The 26,996-nt window shown below is 41.5% G+C and overlaps 2 protein-coding genes across 3 annotated transcripts in view; one reads left to right on the top strand and one right to left on the bottom strand.

Moving 5' to 3' along the window:
* Positions 1 to 26,996, top strand: part of NT5DC2 (5'-nucleotidase domain containing 2) — a 216,158-nt gene that overhangs the window by 102,107 nt on the left and 87,055 nt on the right. Inside the window, exon 15 of one of the 2 annotated variants that reach the window (XM_077452220.1) lies at positions 2,428 to 13,124. The exons of the other annotated variant lie outside the window; for it this stretch is intronic. The gene's annotated coding sequence lies outside the window, so the exon portion shown is untranslated. Of the gene's footprint in view, positions 1 to 2,427; positions 13,125 to 26,996 lie in introns of those variants that run through there. 2 annotated transcript variants of the gene reach the window in all.
* The window catches only part of STAB1 (stabilin 1), a 394,908-nt gene continuing 384,207 nt past the window's right edge, over positions 16,296 to 26,996 (bottom strand). The window contains exons 64-69 of the mRNA XM_077452219.1: positions 26,526 to 26,645; positions 23,696 to 23,845; positions 21,806 to 21,910; positions 20,769 to 20,912; positions 19,064 to 19,171; positions 16,296 to 17,167 (exon numbers count right to left, since the gene is read on the bottom strand). Of these exons, the coding sequence (XP_077308345.1) occupies positions 17,114 to 17,167; positions 19,064 to 19,171; positions 20,769 to 20,912; positions 21,806 to 21,910; positions 23,696 to 23,845; positions 26,526 to 26,645 (681 nt within the window). The 3' untranslated portion in view covers positions 16,296 to 17,113. The remainder of the gene's footprint in view (positions 17,168 to 19,063; positions 19,172 to 20,768; positions 20,913 to 21,805; positions 21,911 to 23,695; positions 23,846 to 26,525; positions 26,646 to 26,996) is intronic.

Genomic DNA, 26,996 nt, shown 5'->3' on the forward strand with positions numbered 1-26,996 from the left:
TGGAGCACAAACTGCCGACAGTGATATCAGGCCACCGTCATTCGCAAGTCGGATGTTCGTAACTCGGGGACTGCCTATAATGGTACTTTTTTAAAGTGTATTTTTAGCAACGATATTGTTTTGATAAATATTTGCACAAATACCACATGGCCTAAGACAGGGGTGACCAACCAGTGGCCCGGGGGCTACAGATGGCCTGTGGCCCTCTGATGTGGCCCGTGACCTCCTGCTCTGGAATGGTGGGTTAGCAAGCCCAGATCGTAGGTTGCAGACCCGTCATACCACAGCATCAGTGTTGTGAATGAAGCTGGTGGTAGAGAAAGAAAGTATCTGTAGAGCAGAGCCCCATAAGCCGATGATTCCTGTATAGTGCCGGCTTTTGCCACAGGCAGGGTCTCTATGGCAAAGTTCAGTTAAGCCGCAGGATAGACACAGGTGCACTATGCTGTACCCGGGGTGTGGGTAAACTGCAGCATATCAGCGTCAAAGCAGTTTAGGCCCTTTTCACATGATTGGCCCTACCCAATTGAACCCTCAATTCACCTCTACCGAGCGGCAGATGTAAACAGACTTTTGTCCGTTTACTCCCACCTGCCTCCAATTCAATCTTCTAAAAAAAAGGGAATTCATCCCCTTCCATCTGGCTGGATCGAATCAGAGGGCCCATAGAGTAGCCGTGACCTGTCATCATCCCACTCCGCTCATCGTGGCCCGCGACTGGTTACCAAGTTGCTTAAGTGGCCCCCGCTCTTTAAAAGGTTGGGCATCCCTGGCCTAAGAGATCAGTAGCACCTTTTTTATGCTAGAGGACATATGCTTTCAGAAAATATACGGTTTTGGGGGTCTTTCACAAATTCTGAAAGCTGTAAGGGAAAAATATACTTAAAAAAAAGATATTTACACTTTTGCGTCTATTCAGTTTTCACCAATTTGCAAAAAGGCGCAACTTAAAAGTTACAAATATTTGTTATTTATTAACCTCCCTGGCGGTATGATTCAGTCTGGAATAAGGTGCTGAAAGCGGTACAATTATTTTGCATGGAAATCTGGCTTTTATTTTGTAGTCCTGTAATTCTTAGGAATAACGCTCTGAAATCTCTTCAAACCAGAGTCTAGCGGACATCCCGGGTATGATAAAGTTTATAATATAATAAAGAATAATAAAAATTATTCAATAATGTAATCAAATCCCCAAAAAACTGAAAAAGGGACATGTTTTGGTTGCTATGGACAATCTCCAAATTCCAAGCAGTAAAAAACAGTATTTATAATATAAAAGTGCATGCAGGGCATTGCACAAACCACTAGGGACAAAGGGGGTGTGTATTTTTTACTACAGCACTGTAATCTGTAAGATTACAGTGCTGTGTGTGTTTTGTGTGTTTTTACTTTTTTGAATTTGCCGCCGTTCTCCGCTCCCGTGCGTCGTAACGTCGCAGGGAACGGAGCTCGGCGGCATTCGGCACTGTGAATCGAGCGGAGGACGGCTCGATCACACAGCGCGGCGGACATCGCTGGATCCAGGGGACAAGGTAAGTAACGATCCCTGTGTCCTCCCCTGCATCGAGCGGTGCAAACCCGAGTCTGGCTCGGGGTTACCGCTATTGTAATGAAAATCCCAACCCGAGCCAGACTCGGGATTACCGCTAGGGAGGTTAACTCAATACAGGTTAAGCTTTTATATGTAGTAGGAATTTTGTAAAATTTGCTGTGTATTTATCTGGTAATCATGATTTTAATGGATTTTTAGCAAAGATATTGTTTGATAAACATTTGCGCAAATATAATGGTACCATAAAAATCAGTAGCACCTTCTTTTCATTCTATTGGTCATGTGCTTTTAGAAAATATAAGGTTTAGGGGGTCTTTTACAAACTCTGAAAGCTATAAGCGAAAAATAAAAAAAGCAAAGAAAAAATTGCAAATATGAGTGTAAAAATAGAGCACAGGGCCTGGCAGCGAAAGGGTTAAAAAACCCCTCCAATGCTTGCTTTCAATGCCATTGTGAACTTATCCTAATACCTGCAGCAGGCTGCAGACCGAGCAAAGCTTCAGCATTTCTTGGTTGTACGAAAGCTCATCCATGCCTTTCTGCCTCCCACACCTTTCTATTGGTCAGAAAAGTAGCCAATCATAGTAAATGTGGCGAGAGGTTGCAGCAAGCTCCAGCACTACTTGAAAATATTTGCCTGTCAGAATAGACCAGAATAGACCAGCATTCAGCAATAGGGTATTCGAAGCTGCTGCAGGTATGTGCCAGCGTCTCTGGGTGTCTACATGTTATACCGCAGTTTCTTTTTTTTACATTTTTCTGGCAAAATCTCAATAATGACAATGAATTATTCATGAACAATAACATTTTGTTGGCATCTACTGAACCATCAGAATCCAAGCATAACCAAAATGTATCTTTTTTTTTTTTGGCAGATCACCAGAACTAAGACTTGCCATATAATATGTTTATGGCCATCGCATCAGTCTCCGTGTAAAATTACGTCTAGTGATGCGTGCTCTCAAACCTGGGATTAATCGTTGCTAAAGCTCCTGCTGCTGCCAAATATGCCTGTTGGTCTGTATGTTCAATGTACTTGGCCATTTAGCAATCTGATGTCCTTGCTGATCTGAATGATGCATGCTTAAGTTTTTAGGGTGCAAGACCTTTATTATATATACCCTAGCATTAATAACCCTACACATTTTGTCAATGTTTCTGCATCATTTGATGCCAGCTTCAAGTGTGAGGTCCTTCAGGCAGTCCTGCTTGCAGTGTTGCCCCCTTACCCTCAATACTGCTTTTAGACATCCCACAGGTTTAAGACTTCCTGTGTCCCTCATTGAGCGAGACAGAACAGAGAATTGTTGTATTCAACCTTAAATCTTTTTCTTGGAGTCCACTAAGAAAAAAAATTACACCTTTTGTGTTTATGATCATGATCTCAGTACTGCTTTTGCTACAAAACTGAGGCATGCTTGTATTAGGAGGGTGATACAATTATTTTTTTTCTAATCCTGTATGTGGCAGTATAAACTTAAGCTTTAAGTAAATGTTACTACAGGGAGTACAAAAATCATGAAATCTGAACAAAGCATGTCCTTCATACTGTGTACTTGTTTCTATCCAAAGCTTTGAGTGTGATTTCTCTCTGCTGCCTGGTTCTTCTGTTATTTGCATGAGTCACTTCTCACAGCTTTTCCCAAGTCCAACAGAAAAATGGCGGCGGGGAGGAGAGCTCCAGCTCTGTGATTGACAGCCAGAGCTGTGCTTGTTCTCCTGTACTGAGGGGGGGGGGGGGGGGGGATGTCCCTTGCCTCCCCTCCCCTCCAATCAGGCTCAGCGTTCTTCTCCCCTAGCTGTGCAGTGTGTGAATTCAGATCCACACCCCCTGCTTTGTGCTACTGAGAGATACTGGGTAAATTCTGTACAGGGCACGTGGTACAGATACAATTTATGTATGCTGATTGGTTTTATTTCTGTGTGTCATCTGAGGCCAGTCACTTCACTGGTTATATGTGAGGGTTTTCAAGCACTAATTGTTGGGTCTTTGCGTGTACACAGAACTGAGCCATTTTATACGGCTTGTTTCTTGTTTTTTTTTTTTTGTTTTGTTTTTTACCAAGTATAGTTTGCATAGCTTTAATGTGGGTGTAAACCCACTTTAAAAAAAAAATTATAATAATCTAACACCTGCAAGACAAAGGCATAATGAGCTCATAGCTTACTAGCTCATTATGTAATACTCACCTGAGATCAAAGCCCTCGCTGCAGTGCCCGTACACTGCTCCGACCGTCAACATCACTCCCGGAGGTTACTTCCAGGTTGCTTCACCGAGTGTGCCGTTACCACGGGCATGCGCAGGAGTGGCGTCAATCACAGCACTGGAGCCGCGTTGACGCCACACCCATGCATGCGCACAGTAATAACACAATCGCTGAAGCAACGGCACACACTTGTCACTGCTTCAGTTTGTGTCAAACATAGGGGATACCTCCTAAACCGTGCCTTATTATAGGCTTACCTGTGTAAGGGTTTACAACCACTTTAACATCTTTGAAAAAATATCAGCACAAAATGTAATTTTATTTGGTAATGCAGGTATACCTTGTTTGCCTCGATATGTTTTGGGTGAAATTGTTGCAGCATTTACTATGGTGGCACATTTTTATCTTTGCTTTATTTGTGATGCCTCTTTTAAAGCGGCTGAGGCAAAATCCTGTTTCATTTTTCCTACATTGCCCACGGCGACCAGAATTTTATTTTCATTCTTCCATAGAAGGAATGAAAGTGATACTCAGTTGGCATGGGCAGATTGTCAGATAGTGGAAATGTTTTAACCACTTCTTGACCAGCACACGCCGATATACGTCAGCAGAATGGCTCTGGTGGGCAAAGGGGCATACAGGTATGTCCCCTTTAAGAAGCAGGGACTCGATGTCCGCCAGGTGCCCGCGATCGTGTCACAGAGAGGTAGAACAGGGAGATGCTTTTGTAAACAAAGCATTTCCCCGTTCTGCCTAGTGACAGGACAGAGATCACTGCTCTCTGTCATTAAGAGCAGGGAGCGCTGTCTTGTATGTTTTAACACTTCACCCCTTCACTTCCAGTGTCATTTACACAGTAATAATAACAATGCATTTTTAAAGGACTGATCACTGTATAAATGACAACGGTCCCAAAATAGAGTCAGAAATGTCCAATGTGTCCGCCTCAATGTCCCAGTCCCAATAAAATTTGCAGAACGCTGCCATTACTAATAAAAATAAAATAAAAAATGCCATAAAACTATCCCCTGTATTGTAGATGCTATAACTAAATAAATTTTGCGCAAACCAATCAATACACGATTATTGTGATTTTTTTTTTTTTTTTTTTACCAAAAATATGTAGAAGAATACATATCGGCCTAAACTGAGAGCAAATTTGTATATATATATATATATATATATATATATATATATATTTGGGGATATTTATAGCAAAAATAAAAAAAAAAGCGTTTTTTTTTAACCACTTGACATGCAACACTGGACCTATATGAAATTTTTGTCCTTTTTTTTCACACAAATGGAGCTTTTGGTGGTATTTAATCGCCGCTCGGTTTTTTATTTTTTGTGCTATAAAAGAAAAAATACAGAAAATTCTGTAAAAAAATTAATTTTTCTTTGTTTCTGTTATAAAATTTAGCAGATTAGTAATTTTTTCTTCATACATTTTGGCCAAAATTTATACTACTACATATCTTTGGTAAAAATAAGTACAAATTGGTGGATATTATTTGGTCTTTGTGAAAGTTATAGAGTCCATAAGCTATGGTGCCAATATCTGAAAATTGATCACACCTGAAGTACTGACGGCCTATTTAAATTCTTGAGACCCTAACATGCCAGAAAAGTACAAATACCCCCCAAATGACCCCTTTTTGGAAAGAAGATATTCCAAGGTATTTAGTAAGAGGCATGATGAGTTTTTTGAAGTTGTAATTTTTTCCCACAATTCTTTGCAAAATCAAGTATTTTTTTTTTTTTTTTTTTACTTTTTTTTTTTTTCACAAAATTGTCATATTATCAGTTTATTTCTCACACACAGCATATGCATACCACAAATTACATCCCAAAACACATTCTGTTATTACTCCCGAGTACGGCGATACCACGTGTGAGACTTTTACACAGTATGGCCACATACAGAGGCCCAACATGCAGGGAGCGCCATCAGGCGTTCTGGAGCACCCAGGCTAATTCTGACATTTTTCTCCTACATGTAAAAATCATCATTTATTTGCTAGAAAATTACATAGAATCCCAAAACATTATATATATTTTTTTTAGCAAACACCCTGGAGAATACAATGGTGGTTGTTGCAACTTTTTATCTCGCACGGTATTTGCGCAGCAATTTTTCGAATGCTTTTTTTTTGGAAAAAAAAGTTTTGTGCTTAAAAAAAAAAAAACACAGTAAAGTTAGCCCAATTTTTGCATAATGTGAAAGATGAAGTTACGCTGAGTAAATAGATACCTAACATGTCACTCTTCAAAATTGCACACGCTCGTGGAATGGCGCCAAACGTCGCTACTTAAAAATCCCCATAGGCGACAATTTAATTTGATATGTTTTGAATTACAGAGGAGGTCTAGGGCTAGAATTATTGCTCTCGCGCTAACGTTCGCAGCGATACCTGACGTGTGGTTTGAACACCGTTTTCATATGTGGGCAGGACTTGCGTATGCGTTCGCTTCTGCATGTGAGCACATGGGGACAGGGGCGCTTTAAAAAAAAAAAAAAAAATGTATTGTTCATTTTACTTTATTTATTTTAGTTTGACATTATTTTCCCCAAAAATAAATTTTTTGATCACTTTTATTCCTATTACAAGGAATGTAAACATCCCTTGTAATAGGAATATGGCATGACAGGTCCTCTTTACAGTGAGATATGGGATCAATAAGACCCCACATCTCACCTCTAAGCTGGGAAGTCTGAAAAAAAAAAAAAGATTCTGGCTTTGATCGTATTGGCGAGTCGGTAGAAGCACCGGAGGGCGGCGGGGGATGTCTATGGCTGGGTATTGCAGGGTATCTCAGAGTATGGCGTTGCAGAGTGTTGCAGGGTATTGGCGGGTGTTGCAGGGTATTGGCGGGTGTTGCAGAGTGTTGCAGAGTGTTGCAGAGTGTTGCAGAGTGTTGCAGAGTGTTGCAGAGTGTTGCAGAGTGTTGCAGGGTGTTGCAGGGTGTTGCAGAGTGTTGCAGAGTGTTGCAGAGTGTTGCAGGGTGTTGCAGGGTGTTGCAGGGTGTTGCAGGGTGTTGCAGAGTGTTGCAGGGTGTTGCAGAGTGTTGCAGAGTGTTGCATGCAATGGCAGGGAATTGAGGGGTTACATTCGGTGAGCAGCGATGTGGGCACTGCAGACGCAGCCCACAGCGCTGCTGACACCGAGGGGGAGGGAGGAACCGGCGTCATAACATGACACCGGTTTGTTTACAAGTGATCACTCCGTCATTTGAAGGAGTGGTCACGTGGTAATCGGCCGCGATGAGCGGCCGTTTACCGTGATCCGTGATGCGCCGGGTCCGGTCACGGATGCTCTCATGTGTGCGCCCCAGGGGGCGCGCGAGAGCAGAATTCTGGGAGGCCGTTAATTAACGGCTCTCAGAGTTAAACAACCGCCCTGAAGCCGTTAATCGGCAATGGGCGGTTGTTAAGTGGTTAAAATTGACGCTCTTTTTTTGTTTATAGTGCAAAAAATAAAAAACGCATAGGTGATCAAATACCACCAAAAGAAAGCTCTATTTGTCAGTTAAAGCAGCATTGTAATAGCAATGCAAACTATAATTATTTTTGAAAATCTAATGTACGCATATCTCTTTTCATGTTGTGAGTGCTGCCTATCTGCTGATCATCTCTTTTCACAACATTTTGAATTCCCTGCATGATTTGCAGCTTCTCCTCTGCTGTTCAATTTTGATTTCTAGGGAATATACAGCTCTGTGCAAATGTCTTAGGCACGTGTAAACTAAGGCTTAATGTACGCGGGGCGTTTTAAAATGATTTATCTTTACAGATAGTACCCAACATTTACCATCCATGATTAGATTTAGAAGCTTTTTTTTTTTTTTTCAAATTGTCAAAAATTAAAAAACGCCTATAAAAGAAGAGTGGCTAAACGCAAGTTACCGGCGTGTTACAAGCATTTGGCGTTTCAGATGCCTCTGAACATCCATCCTGAACGCATTTATTTTCTTTCCAAAAAATGCTTCTAAACTTAAATGCCTAGAAACGACCCCGTGTACATGTACTGATAAGAGAACATAGAGGAGAGTTCAGGGGCAGCTGGAAAAAAAAAACACCCAACTGATCCTAAACGTCCGTTTACCAGCAGCAGTGTACATGAGGCCTAAGACCCCATACATACCGTTAGATTTTCTGCAGACTTTTGTCTTCAGATTTACCAAAACCATATAATATGAGGTCAAACCTTAGGCATTTCAATTTGTATGCAATCAGGCAAGCCCTGGAACTACATGGTTTTGGTAAATCTGAAGACAAAAATCTGCAGAAAAATTAATAGTGTGTATGGGGCTTCAAAACTATATATTTTAATTTGATTGCATTTTGTAAATTGCTAAAAATAAAGTGAGTCAACAGGAGAAAAAACGAAATCCAATCAGTGTTTGGTGTGACTACGCTTTGGCTTCAAAACCACATCAATTATTCTAGGTGCAGTGTTTGATGGAACGCAGCAGGTATGTTGTTCAAACATCTTGGAGAAATAACCACAGATCTTCTGAGGATGTAGGCTGCCTCAATTCCTTCTGTCCTTTCATGTAATCCCACACAGACTTCATGATATTCAGATCAGGGCTTTGTGGGGACCAACCATCGCTTCCAGGACTCCTTGTTCTTCTTTATGCTGAAGATTGTTCTTAAAGCGGAGGTTCACACAAAAATGTAACCTCTGCTTTTCGGGAACCCTCCCCCCTCCGTTGTCACATTGGGCACCTTTCAAGGGGGAGGGGGTGCAGATACCTGTCTAAGACAGGTATTTGCACCCACTTCCGGGCATAGGCTCCCATGGAGTCTATGCCTCTTCCCTGTCCCATCGCGCTGTCTGCTGGGACACACACAGGTCCCAGAGACAACAGGGGCCATTCGGATTGCACAGCGCGACTCGCGCATGCGCAGTAGGGAACCGGGAAGTTAAGCCGCAAGGTTTGGCCTCAGGTGCCGACATTGCAGGCTCCCTGGACAGGTAAGTGTCCTTATTTTAAAGGTCAGCAGCTGCAGTATTTTTAGCTGCTGACTTTAAAAAAAAATGTTTTGCTTGACTTCCACTTTAATGACATTGTCTGTTTGTGGGTTGTTCTGCTGCAGAACAAATTTGGGGCCAATCACATGCCTCCCTGATGGTATGGCATGATGAAGAGGTATCTGACTATATTTTTCAGCATTGGGGACCCATTGATTGAGAACCGACTAAGAAAACTTAAAGCGTTTATTACCCCATTTCATATTCTCTATGTATTGCTTCCTTTATGTGAAATCCCTGGTTTCCTGCCAGTCCCTCTGCTTTCCTATTAAAAACTGACCACACTAAGCAGGAGAACACACCATGGCCAGTTCTATAGCTGTGTTGGGAACTCAGCCTGCTCTCCTCCATTGATCACCATGGTCCTGAAACGCCCCCCTGCACAGCCTTTCACCGAAAAGCTCAGTGTCCTGCTACTTCTCCTCCCCCAGCTCTTATGCAGCTGGGAACAGAGGTGATTATTTAAAAAAAATAAAATAAAAAAGGTATTCATAATGTTTTTTTTAACCAGTTCCATACTGGGCCTATTCTGGCACTTCTCTCGTACATGTAAATATCATCATTTTTTTGCTAGAAATATTATGTTTTTTTTTTTTTGTTTAGCAGAGACCCTAGGAAATAAAATGGTAGATGTTGCAACTTTTTTTAATGTCACAAAGTATTTGCACAGCAATTTTTCATGTGTTTTTTGGGGGAAAAAAAACTTTCCTGCATTAAAAAAAAAATTAAGCTAGCCCGATTCTTTTGCATAATGTGAAAGATGTTACGCGAGTAAATAGATACCTAACATGCCACACTTTAAAATTGCGCAGACTTGTGGAATAGAGGTAAACTTCGGTACTTAAAAATCTTAATAGGCGATGATTTAACATTTTGTACAAGTTACCTGTTTAGAGTTACAGAGGACGTCTTGGGCTAGAATTACTGCTCTCGCTCTAACGTTTGCGGTGATACCTCCACATGTGTGGTTTAAATGCCATTTACATATGCACGCGCAACGTATGTATGTCCCCTCCCACTGCCGGTAAAAACAATCAAACGGCTTAACAGGCATCCTTTAGTTTTAACCACTTAAACTCGAACGTCCACCTAAGGAGAAGTGATTTGTCTGTACACAAATGTTTTGCCTTTCATTTCAATCTGAATAGGTTGTTTTACAAGGCGATTGTTTACAGCAGGGGTCTCAAACTTGCAGCCCTCCAGCTGTTGCAAAACAACAAGTCCCATCATGCTTTTGCCTGTGGGAGTCATGCTTGTAACTGTCAGCCTTGCAATGCCTCATGGGACTTGTAGTTTTGCAACAGCTGGTGGGCCGCCAGTTTGAGATCCCTGGTTTACAACCACTTTAATGAAGTAGATGAAAGACTTCATGCTTACTTCCATTTGACATCAGAAGATCTCCAGCAGGTCCACCAGCACAGAACTGGCGTAAACCAGTAGGACCCAGGTACACCCATCTACTGTCTGCAGAAGTGGTCTTCATGGAAGAACTGTGGACAAGCCATACCTCCAAGATGGGAACAGGGCTAAGTGACTTAATGTGATTCTAAAGGCTCGTTTTTTTATTGGTATTTTTTTAACCACTTCTTGCTCTGCTTATAACAGAATGGCGGCCGGAAAGTGGTTCTGTTTTCCTGACTGGGTGTCATATGACATCCAGCAGGGTAATATGCCATCCAGCAGGATAATATGCCGGCCCGCGGGGGTGCGCAGCACGGTGAGTGCGGCATGTCAGTCTGACACGCCACATCTCCAATTGTGATAAGAAGCTTCTGTCAGAGGCTTCTTACCGCGTGATCAGCTGTGACCAATCACAGCTGATCATCGCCAGAACCAAGAAGTGCCGATAAACTGCATTCCTGGGTTTGCGCTGACAGGGAGAGCCGATTGGCGGCTCTCCCTGTCAGAGGGGGGATCTGTGCTGATAGTCATCACAATAATTATCAGCACAGCCCCCATCAAATGTACCCAGAAGTTGCCAATCGGTGCCCCATAACCCTTTGCCAGTGCCCAATAAAGTGCCAATCAATGTCCATCACAGTGCCCAGCATTAACACCTGTCAGTACCTGCCCAATCAGTGCTGCCCATCAGTGCCATCTATTAGTGTCCATCAATGCCACCTGTCAGTGCCAATCATTGCCCATCAATTCCATCTGTCAGTGCCCATTAATGCCGCCCCTCAGTGCCGCCTATCGGTGCCCATCAGTGCTGCATATCAGTGCCCATCAATTCTACATATCAGTGCCTCCTCATCAGTGCCTGTCGGTGAAGGAGAAAACAAAATTTTATAACAAACGAAGAAAACTTTTTTTTTTTTTTTTTTTTTGTTGTTTGTAACCAGTCTAAATTTTTATCATTTTCTTCTCACAACCGAAATAAGGCAGTTTGTATGTCCACACAATTGTTATTCAAAGTGTGACAGCACTGAAAGCTCAAAATTGTCCTGGGCAGGAAGAGGCCAAAGTGCCTGGTATTGAAGTGGTTAACCACGTGCTGACCAGCCGCCGTCATTATACAGCAACAGGTTGGCACGATCCCTCAAATCGCCGTAGGTGACCGCCGGCCACCTGCGATCGCAGGCACGAGAGCCAGAATGGAGATGTGTGTGTGTGTGTAAAAATCCACATTCTGACAGGAGAAGAGAGATATCGTCTGTTCCTAGTAATTAGGGACAGCATTCGGTCTCCTCCCCCAGTGATTCCCATCACCCCCACAGTTTGAAACACTCATAAGGGAACACATTTAATCCCTTGATTGCCCCCCTAGTGTTTACCCTTTTCCCGCCAGTGACATTTATAGAGTAATCAGTGCATTTTTATAGCACTGAGCGCTGTATAAATGTCAGTGGTCCCAAAAAAGTGTCCGATCTGTCTGCAGCAGTCCCCCTAAAAAAAAAAAAAAAAAATCGCTGTTCGTCGCTATTACTATTAAAAAAAAACAATAAAAATGCCATAAATCTATCCCCTGTTTTGCAGACGCTATAACTTTTGCACAAACAAATCAATAAACGCTTATTGAAATTTTAGATTTTTTTTTCTTGCCAAAAATATGTAGAATAATACATATATCGGCCTAAACCGATGAAGAAATTTCGTTTTTTTTAGGGATATTTATTATAGCAAAAAGGAAAAAATATCGTTTTTTTTTTTTGTTTATATCCCAAAAAATAAAAACCGCAGAGGTGATCAAATACCACCAAAGGAAAGCTCTATTTGTGGGAAAAAAAGGACTTTTTTTTTTTTGGTTACAGCGTCGCACGGCCGCGCAATTGTCAGTTAAAGCTTACATCCATAGAAGATCTGTGGTTCTCCAAAATGTTTGGCACAACCTACCTGCCGAGTTCCTTCAAAAGCTGTATGTAAGTGTACCTAGAAGAATTGATGTTGCTTTGAAGGCAAAGGGTCACACCAAATATTGATTTGATTTGGATTTCTCTTCTATTTCTAAAAACATTCTTAAAACAGAACTTTATTCTCTCAATCAACATTGACTATTTTAAATTGTTATGCTGCTTGCATTAGTAAATAGATAGGAAGGCATATCATATTTACTTGTTTTAAACTTTTATTTTTTATTTTTTTTACATTTCTGCAATTACTTTCTGGTTTCCAGGCCTAGGCAACTGATGTCATACATCCCAGGAATCTTCAGGAGGGGTTTTCTCAGCTAAGTATACCCTCCTGCTTGTAAGCCTGAGCTAAGGGCAGATGGATTCCAGGAAGTAAATGCTACATGAAACATCTGCCCTTTATTCTAGATGGGGAAATGCTAGGGGGTGTTTTTCAAAGTGATTTCTCTGTAAAATAAAGCATGGCGACAAGGATGGATGGGGGAATTTCCTTGAATATCAAAAATGAATTAAAGTGTTTTTGATTTGTGGTGCATAGATGCAGTGTATTCCTGCTTTAATTTTCAGCATTTTTTCACTCCTGCCTTAATCTTTTGCACAGTTCTGTATATCTCATGGTACAGTAGTGATTACAGTACTGACTTCCTCCTCTAAATACCTCTGTAGTTGAGAAGACAGGCTCTGGGAATTCTGTGACCCAGCAATGTCTACTCACAGGACATGGTGAATGTGTGTCACACCATTCAAGGACATATGTGTGCTGATCTTCACAGAGTAAGTAGGTAGAAATAATTGAAATACATTGTGGAAATAAATGTATGATTTACGATGTTGACCATGGACATGCTTTAAGAGCCCTGTTATATGTTAGGAAATGATGTAAAATGATTGTGGAATGTCATTAACACAATTTACATACTTTTAAATAAAAACCTTTTTATGACCTACATTACATTGTAATGAAAAGGAACCAAATTTGACTGTGTTGTATTTTCTTTCCAGCCGTGGATGTTATAATAGGAGTGATATGGTGACGTGTGTGTACTCATGTGCTGAGCACCCCAGCCTCATTGTAACTAATTGGAAATGAATGTGGTCACTGTACAGTCATCACATGATAAACATGCTGCAAATGTTATCTCATATTCAGTTTGTGTATCTAGACCCATTCATGTAGTATGTCCAGGGATGGATTTCTAACTAGGCCACATAATTCATGTACTCGGGTGCACCCTTTAAAGTTGTACTGGCCACTGCAAAGTAATTGCTCACAATTCAGTCTAGTGCCTATGAAAATCCAGCTCCCTGTTCAAAAACATTCCTTGCACTAGATGGGTGTCCTGTGTGTATCCCACGTCCTCTAAGCACTGCTGATGTAATAGTTTCACTCCTTGTCCACCAGAGTGCAGAAACAGCATTCATTACATACTGGGGTGTAGGCGGATCGGGCGTTTATGGGAGATATTGATCTAGTGGTTTCATCCTGTGTGCCAGCATAGTAACAGAAGAATAACGGCTTCCTATGGCAAGCCGCTGCCTTCCCTGACCTAGGACGGAGGTGAGTCTGGAAAGCAATGGAAGGTCTCACTGGAGCAGTGCTTGTGAAATGTAATATCAGTGGAATACTCCTATGATTTTATGGCATTGTGGCTCTGTGAACGGTTCTGGATGTGTCAGTATGGTACTGATGGCACAAGCAAAAACATGCGCAGCAAAGACAATGCTGATTGTGTCTTTGCTACGAATGTTTTGCCTTGTGCCACGACAATGCGGATGGTCTCTGTGTGCATTTCTTGCTGCATCATTACGGAAACAGATTGTTTCTACTCCTATTTCCTGTTGTATTAATATAGTACTGTTTGTGTCTTTGTGGTTGCATTATTACTGTACAGATTGTGCGTCTGTGCCAATTCAGTACTGACTGTGTGTCTGTGGACATGTTGTTGCCTAACCATGGATAACAAGCAAGCGATGCATGCATGCCCCCACGAGCACACGCTGGCTTGTTATCCTGAAAGACATCATAGGATGTTTAGTCAGTATAACGGAACCACCGCCCGGCTGTCATTCTGCTATAGGCCAGGCGGTGGTTCCGTTATCCTGACTGGACGTCCTATGATGTCTTTCAGGATAATAAGCCAGCGTGTGCCCATGGGGGCGTGCAGCACACGATTGGTGGTGTGTCACTCTGACACCGCATCTCTGATCGTTGGTAAGGAGCCTCTAACGGTGTCTCTCTTTACCACATGATCAGCTGTGTCCAATCATAGCATGAATCAGGTTTGTGCTGACAGGGAGAGCTGGTCGGCGGCTCTCCTGTCAGAAGGGGGGGGGGGGTGCTCTTCGGACTCTTTTTAGTTTGTTTAGCAAAAAATAAAAAAGCCCAGTGGTGAACAAATACTACCAAAAGAAAGCTCTATTTGTGGGAAGTAAATGATAAAAATATAGTTTGGGTACAGCGTTGTATGATTGTCATTTAAAGATGAAAATTGGCCTGGGCATGAGGGGATAAAGTGCCCGGTATTGAAGTGGTTAAGGAGGGGCAGAACTTAGAAAGTTGCATCCAAAAAAAGCATCTCCCCCTACAGTTGATCCATTTATCATTACTAACTTGTCATGTTTTTGTATTTTCACGCTATGTGGAGATGGCCATTATTATACTGTAGAAGGGGTTTGCTTCCACATGTCAGACTCCAGCAGTGACTAGCATAGTAGTGATATTTCCAAATCACCTGAGACTTGGCAAAGACAGAGCCTAGAGGAGTGCCTAGACATCGGTGAAGTTCCCTGCTATTTTCTGGGAGGAATTCCAGACAAAGGGTAGGTTTTTCAGTGCACTGGTTAAGTACAATTAACATTTCTATAGAACAGCAAATGTTCACTTCTTGAGTTTATTAGTTCCATTTTTTTTTTTTTTTTTTACCAGTTGTTTTTAGTATGGTATTGACTAAGTTACTTAAATATCTCATGCTAATTTACTGAAAATTATTTAATATGTAAATTATCTCAAGTTTATCAGTGATAATTTTCGGGGCACCTCACACCAAAATACGATGTTAGAAAGGCACATTCCATATGCTTTTCCTGCACCCATTTCAAATAATCTGCATGCGTGTTCCAATGTATTAATGGCACCCCTTTTGCAGTAACTGAATAGCTTTGTACCGCAGTACCATACAGTTTGGTGCAATGTGTTTTTTTTTTTTTTTTGGCCTGATCTTGAACCCCCCACTATCCCCTTGCCCTTTTTGGATGGCTAAGTAAACATGTAATTTGCATACACTAGTTGTTTGTTTGAGCCTTTACCATACTTTTTTGTATGGTCTACCATACTGGATGTACTTTGATTTTCCAAGTGTGAGCTCTCTCTCGTTTTGCATCATACTATTATATCCTACTCTTGGGCCTTTGATGTATCATCTCTCTTTTTATATTACGGCCCCCCAAATTGTGTTAGGAAGGGTGCCTTTCCTGTACTCCTTTTGGAGTATACTTGTACTTTTCACTTGTATTGTGAAAAATTTATAAAAATGATTGAATAAGAAAAGTGATGCAAGCACTACTTTATGGGGTCCAGTGAGTTTGCAGGCCATTCAAATGTCAAAACACACTGCACAGGACCGCATGTGAACAGTCCCTTAGTGATGTGTTTTTGCTTCTACCATTAACCTATTTTTCAAAACATTCACCAAAAGTATAATGTGGTAATGTTTATGTGATGAAGGGGGTTATTGGGACAGAATGGGGATGGGGGGGGGGTGGGTTCTTCTCAGCACAAGGTAACCTGCCCAGATCTCTAGAAAAAAAAAAAAACAATCCTGCCCTGGGTACGTTGAGTACTCTCAAGCTTCCAGGGACAATATGGTATTAGCACCTAATGAATGTATATAATCTAATTCAATTTCATGATAAATATATGCACATCTGTGACTTGGCAGGGCACAAACCTATGTCTAGATGTTTCTAAGCCATTGTTGGCACCCTTCCTGGCATGTATAAAAGCATGAGCCTATTATCAAATTTATTTAGATGAAGTTAGACTATAATGTGGCCATTCTACTAAAGTCTGTATTTACCCAACAACCTGATTTCTGTAGAATTATCTATACTTTACAAGGCAAGTAAATGAAATACAAAAAAAAAAAATTGATTTACCATTCTGTTTTATTCCAATTCCTGAAACTTGCCTCCAAAAATTTTAAGAAAAGCAGCACATTTATAATACAGTAGTTTGCAGAGATTTTATTGGAAATTGTGTAAGTTGGATTTGCCCTGGGTTGCCAAATCTCATGTAAAAAAAAAATAAAAAAAAATGCCATGGGGATATAAAATGTTTGGAAATCACCATATTAAATCAGATTCGGGATACTTACATAAATAACTGCACATGTAATTAATGACTGCAATCTGGGAAATTTGGCAACCCTGCTTTTGATGATGTAGTTTATGATGTTCTAGAAAGAGTTAACATACCAAATAATTTAGGTGGATGCTGACAGGCTGAATCATCCACTATGGCCCCAGAGTATTGCATTGGTGTGGTACCTTGACTCCCCTCCCCCATGCACTGCTCATGGTCCCCCCCCTTTTTTTTTTTTTTAAGTCAAATGAGGGCTCCAAATCCTCCTGTTGTATTGTTTCTACTGTAAAATAAGTAATTGGAGAATCCAGTGGGGAGCGTACATCCATTGGTAATGTTAGGCGGACATAGCCAGGACCTCAGCAACGTAACTGGCAGGATCCCAAATAAGTATATGAATCTAGGTTGTGATTCATTCCATTTGTTTCTGTGGCTTAAACTTCAACTGATATTATAAATACACATAATCTAAATTTACAAATATAAATGTGCATGAATATTTCTTGATGATCATTCATAGGTCTTCCTTCTTAAGGTCCTAGACACAATCCAGCCATCTAATGCCCCAATAATTTGTAAACCAATTTAGGCGTGTTGTTCCAGGCTAGCGAAGAATTTTGGAGAAATCCAAAGCCTCATCCCCATCATTATACGGCTCCTAGGCAGAAAAGAGTCATTTAAAATTACTAGAAACCAGACAACTCATGACCATAATTGGACCAAGACTTTTCTTACAGAATCAGTATTACAACAGACATTACTCATTAAGAACAAGTAAATTTATTGCAGATTTAAATTCCAACTTTTACTAAGGCTGAAGATGGGTTTGGACCAATCCCGGAAGGAAGTGGCCACTTCTACTCCATGCTGCCCACTCAACTGCAGACAGGGCATTCCCCACCCTACAGCTACATGTACACAAAGGGGCAGGGATGCTTATGAGATCACTGACTTTAGATGGCTGTGTGGTAATACTAAATCAATATTGTCACAAACATCCCCACTTCTTTGTGCATATCGAGCTGCAATGTGGTAAAATGTCCTGGTTTCAGTTGATTGGACAGCTGCAACAGCTTCCTCCAGAGTTTGAACCTAACCCAAGCTCGCCAAGTGTAATGCTTTCCATACACCAAAACATTTTTGGGTGCTTTCAACCCCAAAAGTGTCAGTTGTTGGATTCTGCGTTCCAAGCAAATGAAACTGGTAGACCTTGATCAAAACTACCAATTAAAATCAAATTGCCAGTCAAAATGCATTTTTGTCTGATTCCAAATCTAATTTCAGTTATTTGCTTAAAACTAGGAAAATATTTTAAGCAAAGGTGGTGGATTTTTCTAAATCAAGACCTGATGGGAAGCTTCTAAGATTACCAGGTAGTGGATCAGCCTAACTACTGGCATCTACAACACTGACAGTAATGTGATCTGTAAACTGGAATGCTGAGGACCTTTTGGGGGGTTTTTACCCCCACAAAGCAGGCCTTTTTCGATAACAAATGGGGATTGACTTACTGAAGGCAAATACACTGTGCACACCAGAGCTTAGTAAATGAGGTAAAGCTTCACTTTGCAAAGAATGCCCAATCACATGCAAGGAAAATAAAAAACAGCATTTTTGCTTGTAAATGATTGGATGATGGAAGTCAGCAGCACTTCCCCTCAGAGCTAGAGCAATTGCAGTGCACAGTATATTTGCCTTTAGTAGATCAATCTCATGGTGTACTACAAAACAGATATGTTCTTGCATACTACTGGGAGCCATGGGGAATGTTTCTGCCTACTTGAAGCAGTATTAAACTCGAACGCAGACATGTATTATTTTGCAGCGTGCCAGTTCTTTGATGTGGTGGCTGCATTTATTTTCTATTTTAGGCTTCCTTTCCATCTGGTGATCCTGCCAGTAAGTCTATTGTTTTTCAACAGAACACGCTGTCATGCAGCTATAGCAGTTAGTGTTAAACGGTTCATTTTAACCCTCTAACAGGTGTTACAATGGTCACTTTTTTTATTTATGTAAAACCTTTATCCTAAAAGGAACAAAAATGTTGTAACTGCTTCAAAATGATTAGATGAGTTTGGCTTCAATGTGTTAATATATATATAAACTTGTAGTACATCTAACATGCGATTTCCCCCTCCAGACTGACAATGCTACTGGCCAAAGGTGTCTGTTGCTCCTTCATCCAGAGTATAGGCACCCTAATATAATAAGAGTGTTACTGACCAGATATCACCCGTTAAAAAAAAAAGAAAACAAATGCAGCCACATCAAATAAATGGGAAGCTGCACTATATATTACATTTTTGGTTTGGGGTTTAATACCACTTTAAAGCAGCAATAAATTCTCCTCTCCTTCACAGCAAAGAGCAGTGCAACCCTGGCACATAAGGATCACGGCAGTGATGTACAGTTAGCAGTGTATGCCCAACTCCGTTTACATGCCAAGAATACAGCGAGCAGATAGGAAGGTGTTCCATGTCTGCGCATTCATTTTTCAAAATGCTTTCAGTTCCGTTTTAAAAAGGAAGCAACTTACAATGTTAAACATTATTACCTCAAACTGGTCAAAGTAACCATTGGCTCCATAAACTGGATTTGGAAAGTTTACTAGAGGAGGATTCACAACGTCTTGCATATCTAGATCATCATCATCATCTTCCCCCTGTAATAAAAAATGTGCATGAATGAGTAACAATCAGTGGAGCTATTTTCAAACAAAGCCATAAATTATATATCTGTTGAAATGATATAATTGACTATGACAAGATTTAAAGTGTCAACAGGATATTTTTTTTAAAAAGAAAAAAAGTTGATGTTGCTTATGGAATGCAAACATCTACATGTTTTCTATACTGTACACATTTTTATTTATTTATTATGATGACCAGTTCAATATAAACTAAAACTCCAGAGGAGTCAACATTTCCAGGCGCAGAGCCATTCACTGGACTCTCACGATTCTGTGTACTCGGATAAAGGTCAAGTATGGATTTTGGGGGGGAACCCACGCAGTTTTTTTTTGCATGGGGGTTCCCCTTAAAAATCCATACCAGACTGAAGGGCTTGGTACGCTCTTGGAGGGGGACCCATGCCTCTTTTTTTATTTTTTATTTGCTGTGGAGCCCTTCAAGATCATCAGAGCACAAGTCGCATGCCAAAGTCAGATCAGTCAGGATGGCTCCCATAGGGAAACATTGATTTTCACACGTCATGGGTCATGATCTCCCAATGTCGGAGCGTTTGTCATACAATTGTAATTCCGGTCTCATATATACAAACAGACTGAGGATCCATTCACATCAGCTGCTTTAAACAAACTTTATTGAAATGTCACACAGGGATATTTTATTAAGTTCTATTGCCTTGCATGGGGTGACTGTGCTGCACTGGACTGCAAAAAAGTATGTACTTTTCTTCAGTGCATAATGCCCATATACCACCACAATGTTGTGATGTGAACCAGCAATACAGGAAACAAGGCATTTTGCCCCATCCTCCAGTAGGGGTGTGGCCACCCAAAGCAGCACCTGGTGTGAGTTTACCTTTAATATAACAGGACCTATTACAGAGTTTTGTGGAACACCACTAGTGACTGGTCTATTCCAAATGAACCCCATTTTCCACCACACTCAGATATTGATCTTTTACCCAACTGCCTATCCGCTGAAACACCCAAATGTTAGGTGGTAGCTTAGACAGATTTATTATAAAATAATTATGTGGAACTGTATCAAATGCTTTACTGAAATCATAATTTTATTATATTTTATATAGTCAGAAATGTAGTTTGACATGATCTGCTCTCAGTAAAGCCATGGTGCCTTGGATTTAGCAAGCTGTATGTTTTATTGATCATTGAGCCTTCATTTTAGCAGTGATTACAATAATTGTACTACTACAGATGTTAAACTTGATGGCTCATAGTTGCCAGCCTCTTCTTTACAATGCTTGTGGATAGGTGCAATGTTTTTAGTACAACGTACATTCATTTATTTTGTGAATTTGTTTGCACATACATACCGATGTCCCTAGGCTTGCATGGACCCTCACCATTAATTGGCCTGGGGGTCACCACATATGCATGGTTTACTTGAGGAGGCCTCTGCTGACCCTTTCCCATTCACATGAAAACCCTACAAATAGTTACTGAAGTACATAACCAGCTTGATGACAATATATGCCACCTTTGGGTTCATTAGGGGTGCATGTGCTCTCTCAAAGGTAAATTATTAGGAACAGTTTAGTAAATGATGACCAACCTTGAAATGTCTGAATTGAAAACCGTCATTCTGTTTTCGGTAGATGTAACCAACAGCAGCAGCAGCAGCAGCAATCAGTGCAATTACTATTGCGGTTACCAACCCAGCAGTTACAGGATGTGGTATCTGGCTGTCTGCAATCCCCTAAAAGTACAAAGCACATTTAATCAGAGAAAACAATAGTTATGCTTAACCCTGTAGACACTGCAAAACATACATAATAGTATACTTAGTGTTGAGAATAGTACACACAGGCCACATTTCAATAGAAACCGGCCAACATTTGGCCCGTGTGCACTGCAGCCTGTCCGACAGAAGCTGGACGAGCGAGCATGACTGAAAAAGGTCTGCCAATTGGCTCCCAATCAGGGCTCTTAGCCAATGGCTGAGAATACTGACCGGAGTGTTCTGGCAGGGGGGGCCGTCCCTCTGTCAGAACACAATAGCCTCAGTAGGGGAGAATGCTGTACTAACATTGCATAGTTAGTACATAAGCTCCTCCTGAGCTGGCAGGATATTTTATTTTTTTTCATTCATCCCTGCTGGGTTGAACAAAAAAAAAACAGCAGTGTGTACTAGGCAGGGACATTTCAGGAATATAGAACAATTGCATTTGTTACTTATATGCAAGTATGTGTTATATGTAAGGCCCCTTTCACACTGGGGCGGTGCGGGCGCTAGCGGGGTGGTTTTAACCCCCGGTAGCGGCCGAAAAAGGGTTAAAACCGCCCGCAAAGCGCCGCTGCAGCCGGCAGTATAGCCGCGCTGTCCCTTTGATTGCAATGGTTAGGAGCGGTGAATACACCAGTACTTTTTTTCACCGTCCTGCCAGCACACCACTCCAGTGTGAAAGCCCCTCGGGCTTTCACACTGGAGTGAAAGGGGCCGGTTTTTTCAGGCACTACACAGGTGCTATTTTTATCGCTGTAGCGCATGAAAACCGCCCCAGTGTGAAAGGGGCCTAAGAAAAGAAGCAATGTCCCAAGCTCATATATCAGGGTTTCAGCTGTCATATGCATAAAATAAGGTTTATTTACCTGTAAAATTGGTGCAATTAATGGTCCACGAATAATATGTATGATTCCATTAAAGGCAGGGATATCCCACTGAATAATCATTTTGCCATTTACAACCTTAGGACACTGTAGCAAAATGAAAAATATTACCAAAATAGTGTTAAATGAAGAGGTGGATAGTAATGACAATAGTGAACTCATTGTTGGCATTAGATGGGTCCACATGTAGAAGACCGTGTCATTTAGATTAGTGCAAGGAGTTTTATGAGGGTTTTTTTTATTACCAATATAAAAAAAAAGCAGAAAGCCAAGCAGATATAAAAACACAAATCAATTCAGTTATATATTCATTAAAAATCATCATATGTATTTTCAAATACAAGTACCTGCACTTGACTTTATATAAGCCTTTTGTAATCACCTATACAGCCAAGTACAGAGGGCAGTACAGGTTTTTCAAGCTTTGCTCCTGCTGATAGCTAACCTTTTTATATTTAGAAAACTCAGATCACCAACCTGGCTGAGCTGTCTGGCAGGTCTGTGCAACTCTCAGGACTAAATGGACAAACACAGATTCCTTGGTAGGTAAAGCCGCTCCCTTATATGCATATCATCTATATATTTAGTGCTTTACTTGGGGTTCAGCATTACTATAGCTTGTATGCATTTTTAAAGCACCCTTGCACAGTATATATCCCAGTTGTTTGCTAGGCTGAAAGATTTTGCTCCGGTATAATCATGTCCCCAACTAGCTATTAAGCAGCACATTACAGTGAAATCCACACAAACATAATAATAGTGCAGTACAACATAAAAAATACATCAAATGTCCATAATGCGGTCCTTTTCATTGTGCTCCAATGGCCAATGTATAACCTATATAGTATCCTCTTCCTGAAGATCCAGCATGCAAACTCCTGTGTAAAAAGTGTCCGCTCACTTCCTCATACGATGAGCCATTGGAGGTCCTTTACTTCAGCAGATTACCCAAAAGTGTTATTAGACCTCAGTCTAATAGGGAGGTCATGTGAGTAGGTGAGCGGACACTTTTTACACAGGGGTTTGCATGCTGCTATGGATCTTCAGGAAGAGGATACAATTTTGATTATACATTGGTAATTGGAGCACAATGAAAAGGACTGGTTTATGGAAATGTGCTGTATTTTTTGTGCTGCACTATTGTTATGATAAAGCCTGGGTTCACACTGTAGCGATGCGGGAATCAGCGCAATTCCAGTGTCAGTTCCCCATCGCATCTCATCCGCAGTCAGTTCACACTGCCTTCTGCGAACCGCTGTGGGTGTCAATACAATGTTAATGACACCACCAGATGGGTTCACAGATCGCAGTGTGAACTGTGGATTCGGACAGGCATCGGACCGCATAGGTGAGAACACCCATGCAATCTGATTCCAGTGCCGGGAAAAAAAAAGTCCCTGCTCCTTTTATTCTGCAAATCCAACTGTATGGGCTAAACTCGCATCGCACAGACATCGCATTGTGATCGGCACCTGCGGTGCGGGTGCGAATCACATGTGATGTCTGAGATCACTATAGTGCGAACCTGGGCATAAGAGTTCATTTATGTGAGGTGAACTTGCAATTTTGGATTGGAGTTGGGGGTTTTTACTATTGTAGCCCCTTTGTAAGTCCATATATGTGCTATAGTGTAAAACTACAGAGGTTTATATTGTACGCCATTACTCATATCCCACATTATACTTTAATAAAATATACTAAGAGCCCTCAGTGGAACTTTCTTCAGCTTTTCAATTTGCTACCATAATATATACAAAGACATAGTGCATATATTGCTTGCTGGAGCAAACGTGGAAATTGGCGATGTCATCCCCTAAAAAGTGAAAAATTAAATTTTTACACAGTCATTAGAAATATCAAATATCTACTTACTGGAGGTTGAGAGCAATTACCGAGGAACTCAGAGATCGAAAGATTGTATCCTGTGTTAGAAAGCAATGTGGTACCGTTTGTCAGATTTGAGTATGGGACTAAAATGTCCAGTTTAGAGATGTGATGTTCTAAATCCCGCCATGTTATTGTCTGTTAAAAAAAAAAAAAGGAGGGGGGGGGTAATTTAATAGGAAGATTTAAGAGATCGGGTTTGACATGTGAAGTGAGAAGAGAAGAGGTTCACATGCCGCCTCTTACCCATAGAGGAGGTAAAGAGGTATCTTATATGAAGACATAATGCCCCGTACACACGAGCAGATATTCAGTCGGAAAAAACTTGGGTGGTTTTTCCGACGGAATTCCGCTCAAGCTTGCCTTGCAGACACACGGTCACACAAAAGTTCTCTGAACTTTCGACCGTCAAGGACACGGTGGTGTACAACACTACGACGAGCCAAGAAAATGCAGTTCGATGTTTCCGAACATGCCTCTAATTGTTTCCGAGCAGGCATAGGAATTTTGCGTGCCGGAATTTGTACAGACGATTGGAATTTCCAATTGGAACTTTTTCCGACCGAAAAATAGAGAATCTGCTCTCAAGTCGGAATATCTAACCAAAAGCTCACATCCAACTTTTGCTGGCAGAATTTCTGATCGTGTGTATGGGGCTTAAGATAAACAGATTTACTCATAGAGGAGGTGAAGAGATACCTCATGCTGATATATAGAACAGATTTAAGCTGGCCATAAACCAAATCATTTTCTTATGCAATTTTCTTTAGATTTACCTTCAACTATGTAGTGCAGAGGCCTGCCTGATTCTATAGAAATTTAAAATGTTTAGGCTTGACCTCATATTATATGGTTTTGATAAATCTAAAGGAAAGTTGTACAAGAGGATTGTATAATGTATGGGATTCCTATGGATTACATTGGCAGCCATTTTGTGAAAGCCAAAATACTTTCTTCACCACTGGCCTCTTGTGACAGCTTAAAATGTGCTCTCTCTTGTCACTTACTGTATTCTCTGTGTGTAAGGGACACTGGATGGCTCCGTGTGGCATGTTGTAGCTGTTCTGCAGACCGTTGCACCACTGTTAGAGCTGCTGACCCAGTTTTTTCTCCTCTCTGCATCTGGTAACCTCCTAGGGACTACAGGCAATGTTGTTGGCATTCACAGAATGCCCCAGGGTGGTGAGTCTAGCGCTAAGCACCCCCCCAGGTGACGGCAGCAGGGGGGTGGGACCTTCACTGTCCTAAGTCCCCTTGCAGGTGGCAGACAGGATAGGGTCAGCATGGCTTCAGAAACTGGTGTTTCTTCCTCCGAAATCCAGGCTATAGCAACTGGGTCACCTGCGGTTAGTGTGGTACGCATGGACACCCTGACGCCGTTCCCGGACTCCTATGTTGCTAAGATTGAGGCAGCAGGTGGCAGCAAAGGTGCACGTAAGAGGCCCCTGCCCCCCCCCCCCCCCCCCCCTGTCCTCTGGGGAAAGCTCTGATGCAGACTCGGGCCCTGCTGCGGCTGGAGACCCCTGCTCTGACCTATCAGACGTGGCTGACCAGGACCTTTCGGACAGTGAGGATGATTCCCCTGTCCGGGTCTAGGCGCGACAAGGCGCTTGTTGGAGCACTTATCACAGCTGTGCGTGATACCCTGAAAATTCAGGAGCCAGCGGATTCCTCTGCTGATGTACCGGTCCCTTTTGGGTCCCACAAGCCAGCACATTCACCTAAGGTGTTCCGGTATTTGACTTATTTTGACAAATTCATCTACAGCGAATGGGGTCGCCCGCAACGGACCTTTTCGGTCCCCTACAACTTGGCGGTGCATCACCCCTTTGAGGAAAGCCTTCTCAGAAAGTGGTCGGCTCCTCCGGTCGTGGGCCCCCAGTGTCTAGGTTAAATAAAGTAACCATGATCCCAGTTGAGTGGACTCCTGCATTCAAGGATCCCACGGACAGGAAGGCCAAAGCAGTGGCTCGTTCCTTGTCTATGTGCGACCAGTACTGGCATCCGCACTAGTGTCGCAGACACAGACACTTGCCATGGTGGATGAAGTTTTTATGCTGTTTTTTCCCTCGTTTGGCACTGCTTGGGGACTTCCCATTTTGTTACAGAGAGGAGCTGTGTCGGTCTGAGAATATAAGAGAAAATAGGATTTTTTGTACTCACCGTAAAATCCCTTTCTCTGTAATTCACCGACCGACACAGCACCCGCCCCTCCTTTGTTCTACGTTATACTGCTTGTTGACGTACTGAAGCTGCTAGGAGCAGTGGGAAGGGTTGATAGCACGGGGCCCGCCCCCCGGGGCGGGATTAAAGTTCTGTGTATTGTGTAACAATTTTGCCTAGTTTCTCCTAATGGCAGGCTATACGACCCATTTAGTTACAGAGAGGAGCTGTGTCGGTCGGTGAATTACAGAGAAAAGGATTTTACGGTGAGTACAAAAAAATCCTATTATTTGCTCTGGGCCAGTGCATACAAATAAGCATGAAAGGGTTTTAAGAAGCCAGTAACGTCTAAAAGAAGTTGGCAATTACACCATTTGTAATGCTAGTGGCATGCTCATTTTAATGGGATGGTTTCCCTTTTTACTATAAATGGGTCTCATTGTGATCAGAAAAAGTGAGCTAACATACCATTATAGTATTAATAGTGCAGACAAACGTTTTCATTTAACAAAGCAGTGCAAAAGGCAAAAGATTAACTTTACTATAGGCAGTTTCAAAGATGGTTCCTGGAGGTTACTGCAGTTTTGCACTCATGATAGCACGTTGCACAGTTGTACTTAATAAACTTTTATAAAATGTTCTTCATTCTACTTACTACATTGTTGTCAAAGCTGCCATCTTCTGGAACAAATAATGTTCTATAGGAAGTCCTATTTACCAGCATATCGAAAAATTCAGCACCTTGAGAACTTGAATTACTATAATCAAGAATCATCTGGGGAAACAATGTTTGAACCATACAGTTTATAATTACGTTAGTACAATAAACAAAGTATATGGCATTTAAAGTGTTTGTTAAAGTGCAATAGCCAGCAGGAGGTTTTAACAGAACTTTAAGATTTCAAATAACTGATATAAATTTACAAATACAATATTAATACAAAGTGGTGAAAATCATTGGAACAGCAGAGGAAGTGAGCTACACCTAGCAAAATGCCCCGGAGTGTCAGAGTACTAAGGAACTGAGAGATTTTGTCCTGATAACCATTGAATCCATTCCACCATTAGCCTTCTCATGTCTGACACACACAGCTGCTTCAAAACCTAAGTTTAGGGACTCTCATTT

The sequence above is a fragment of the Lithobates pipiens genome, unplaced genomic scaffold (assembly GCF_037356315.1).
Source record: "Lithobates pipiens isolate NorthernLeopardFrog02 unplaced genomic scaffold, aLitPip1_a1.2 Scaffold_23, whole genome shotgun sequence".
Taxonomy (NCBI): Eukaryota; Metazoa; Chordata; class Amphibia; order Anura; family Ranidae; genus Lithobates; species Lithobates pipiens.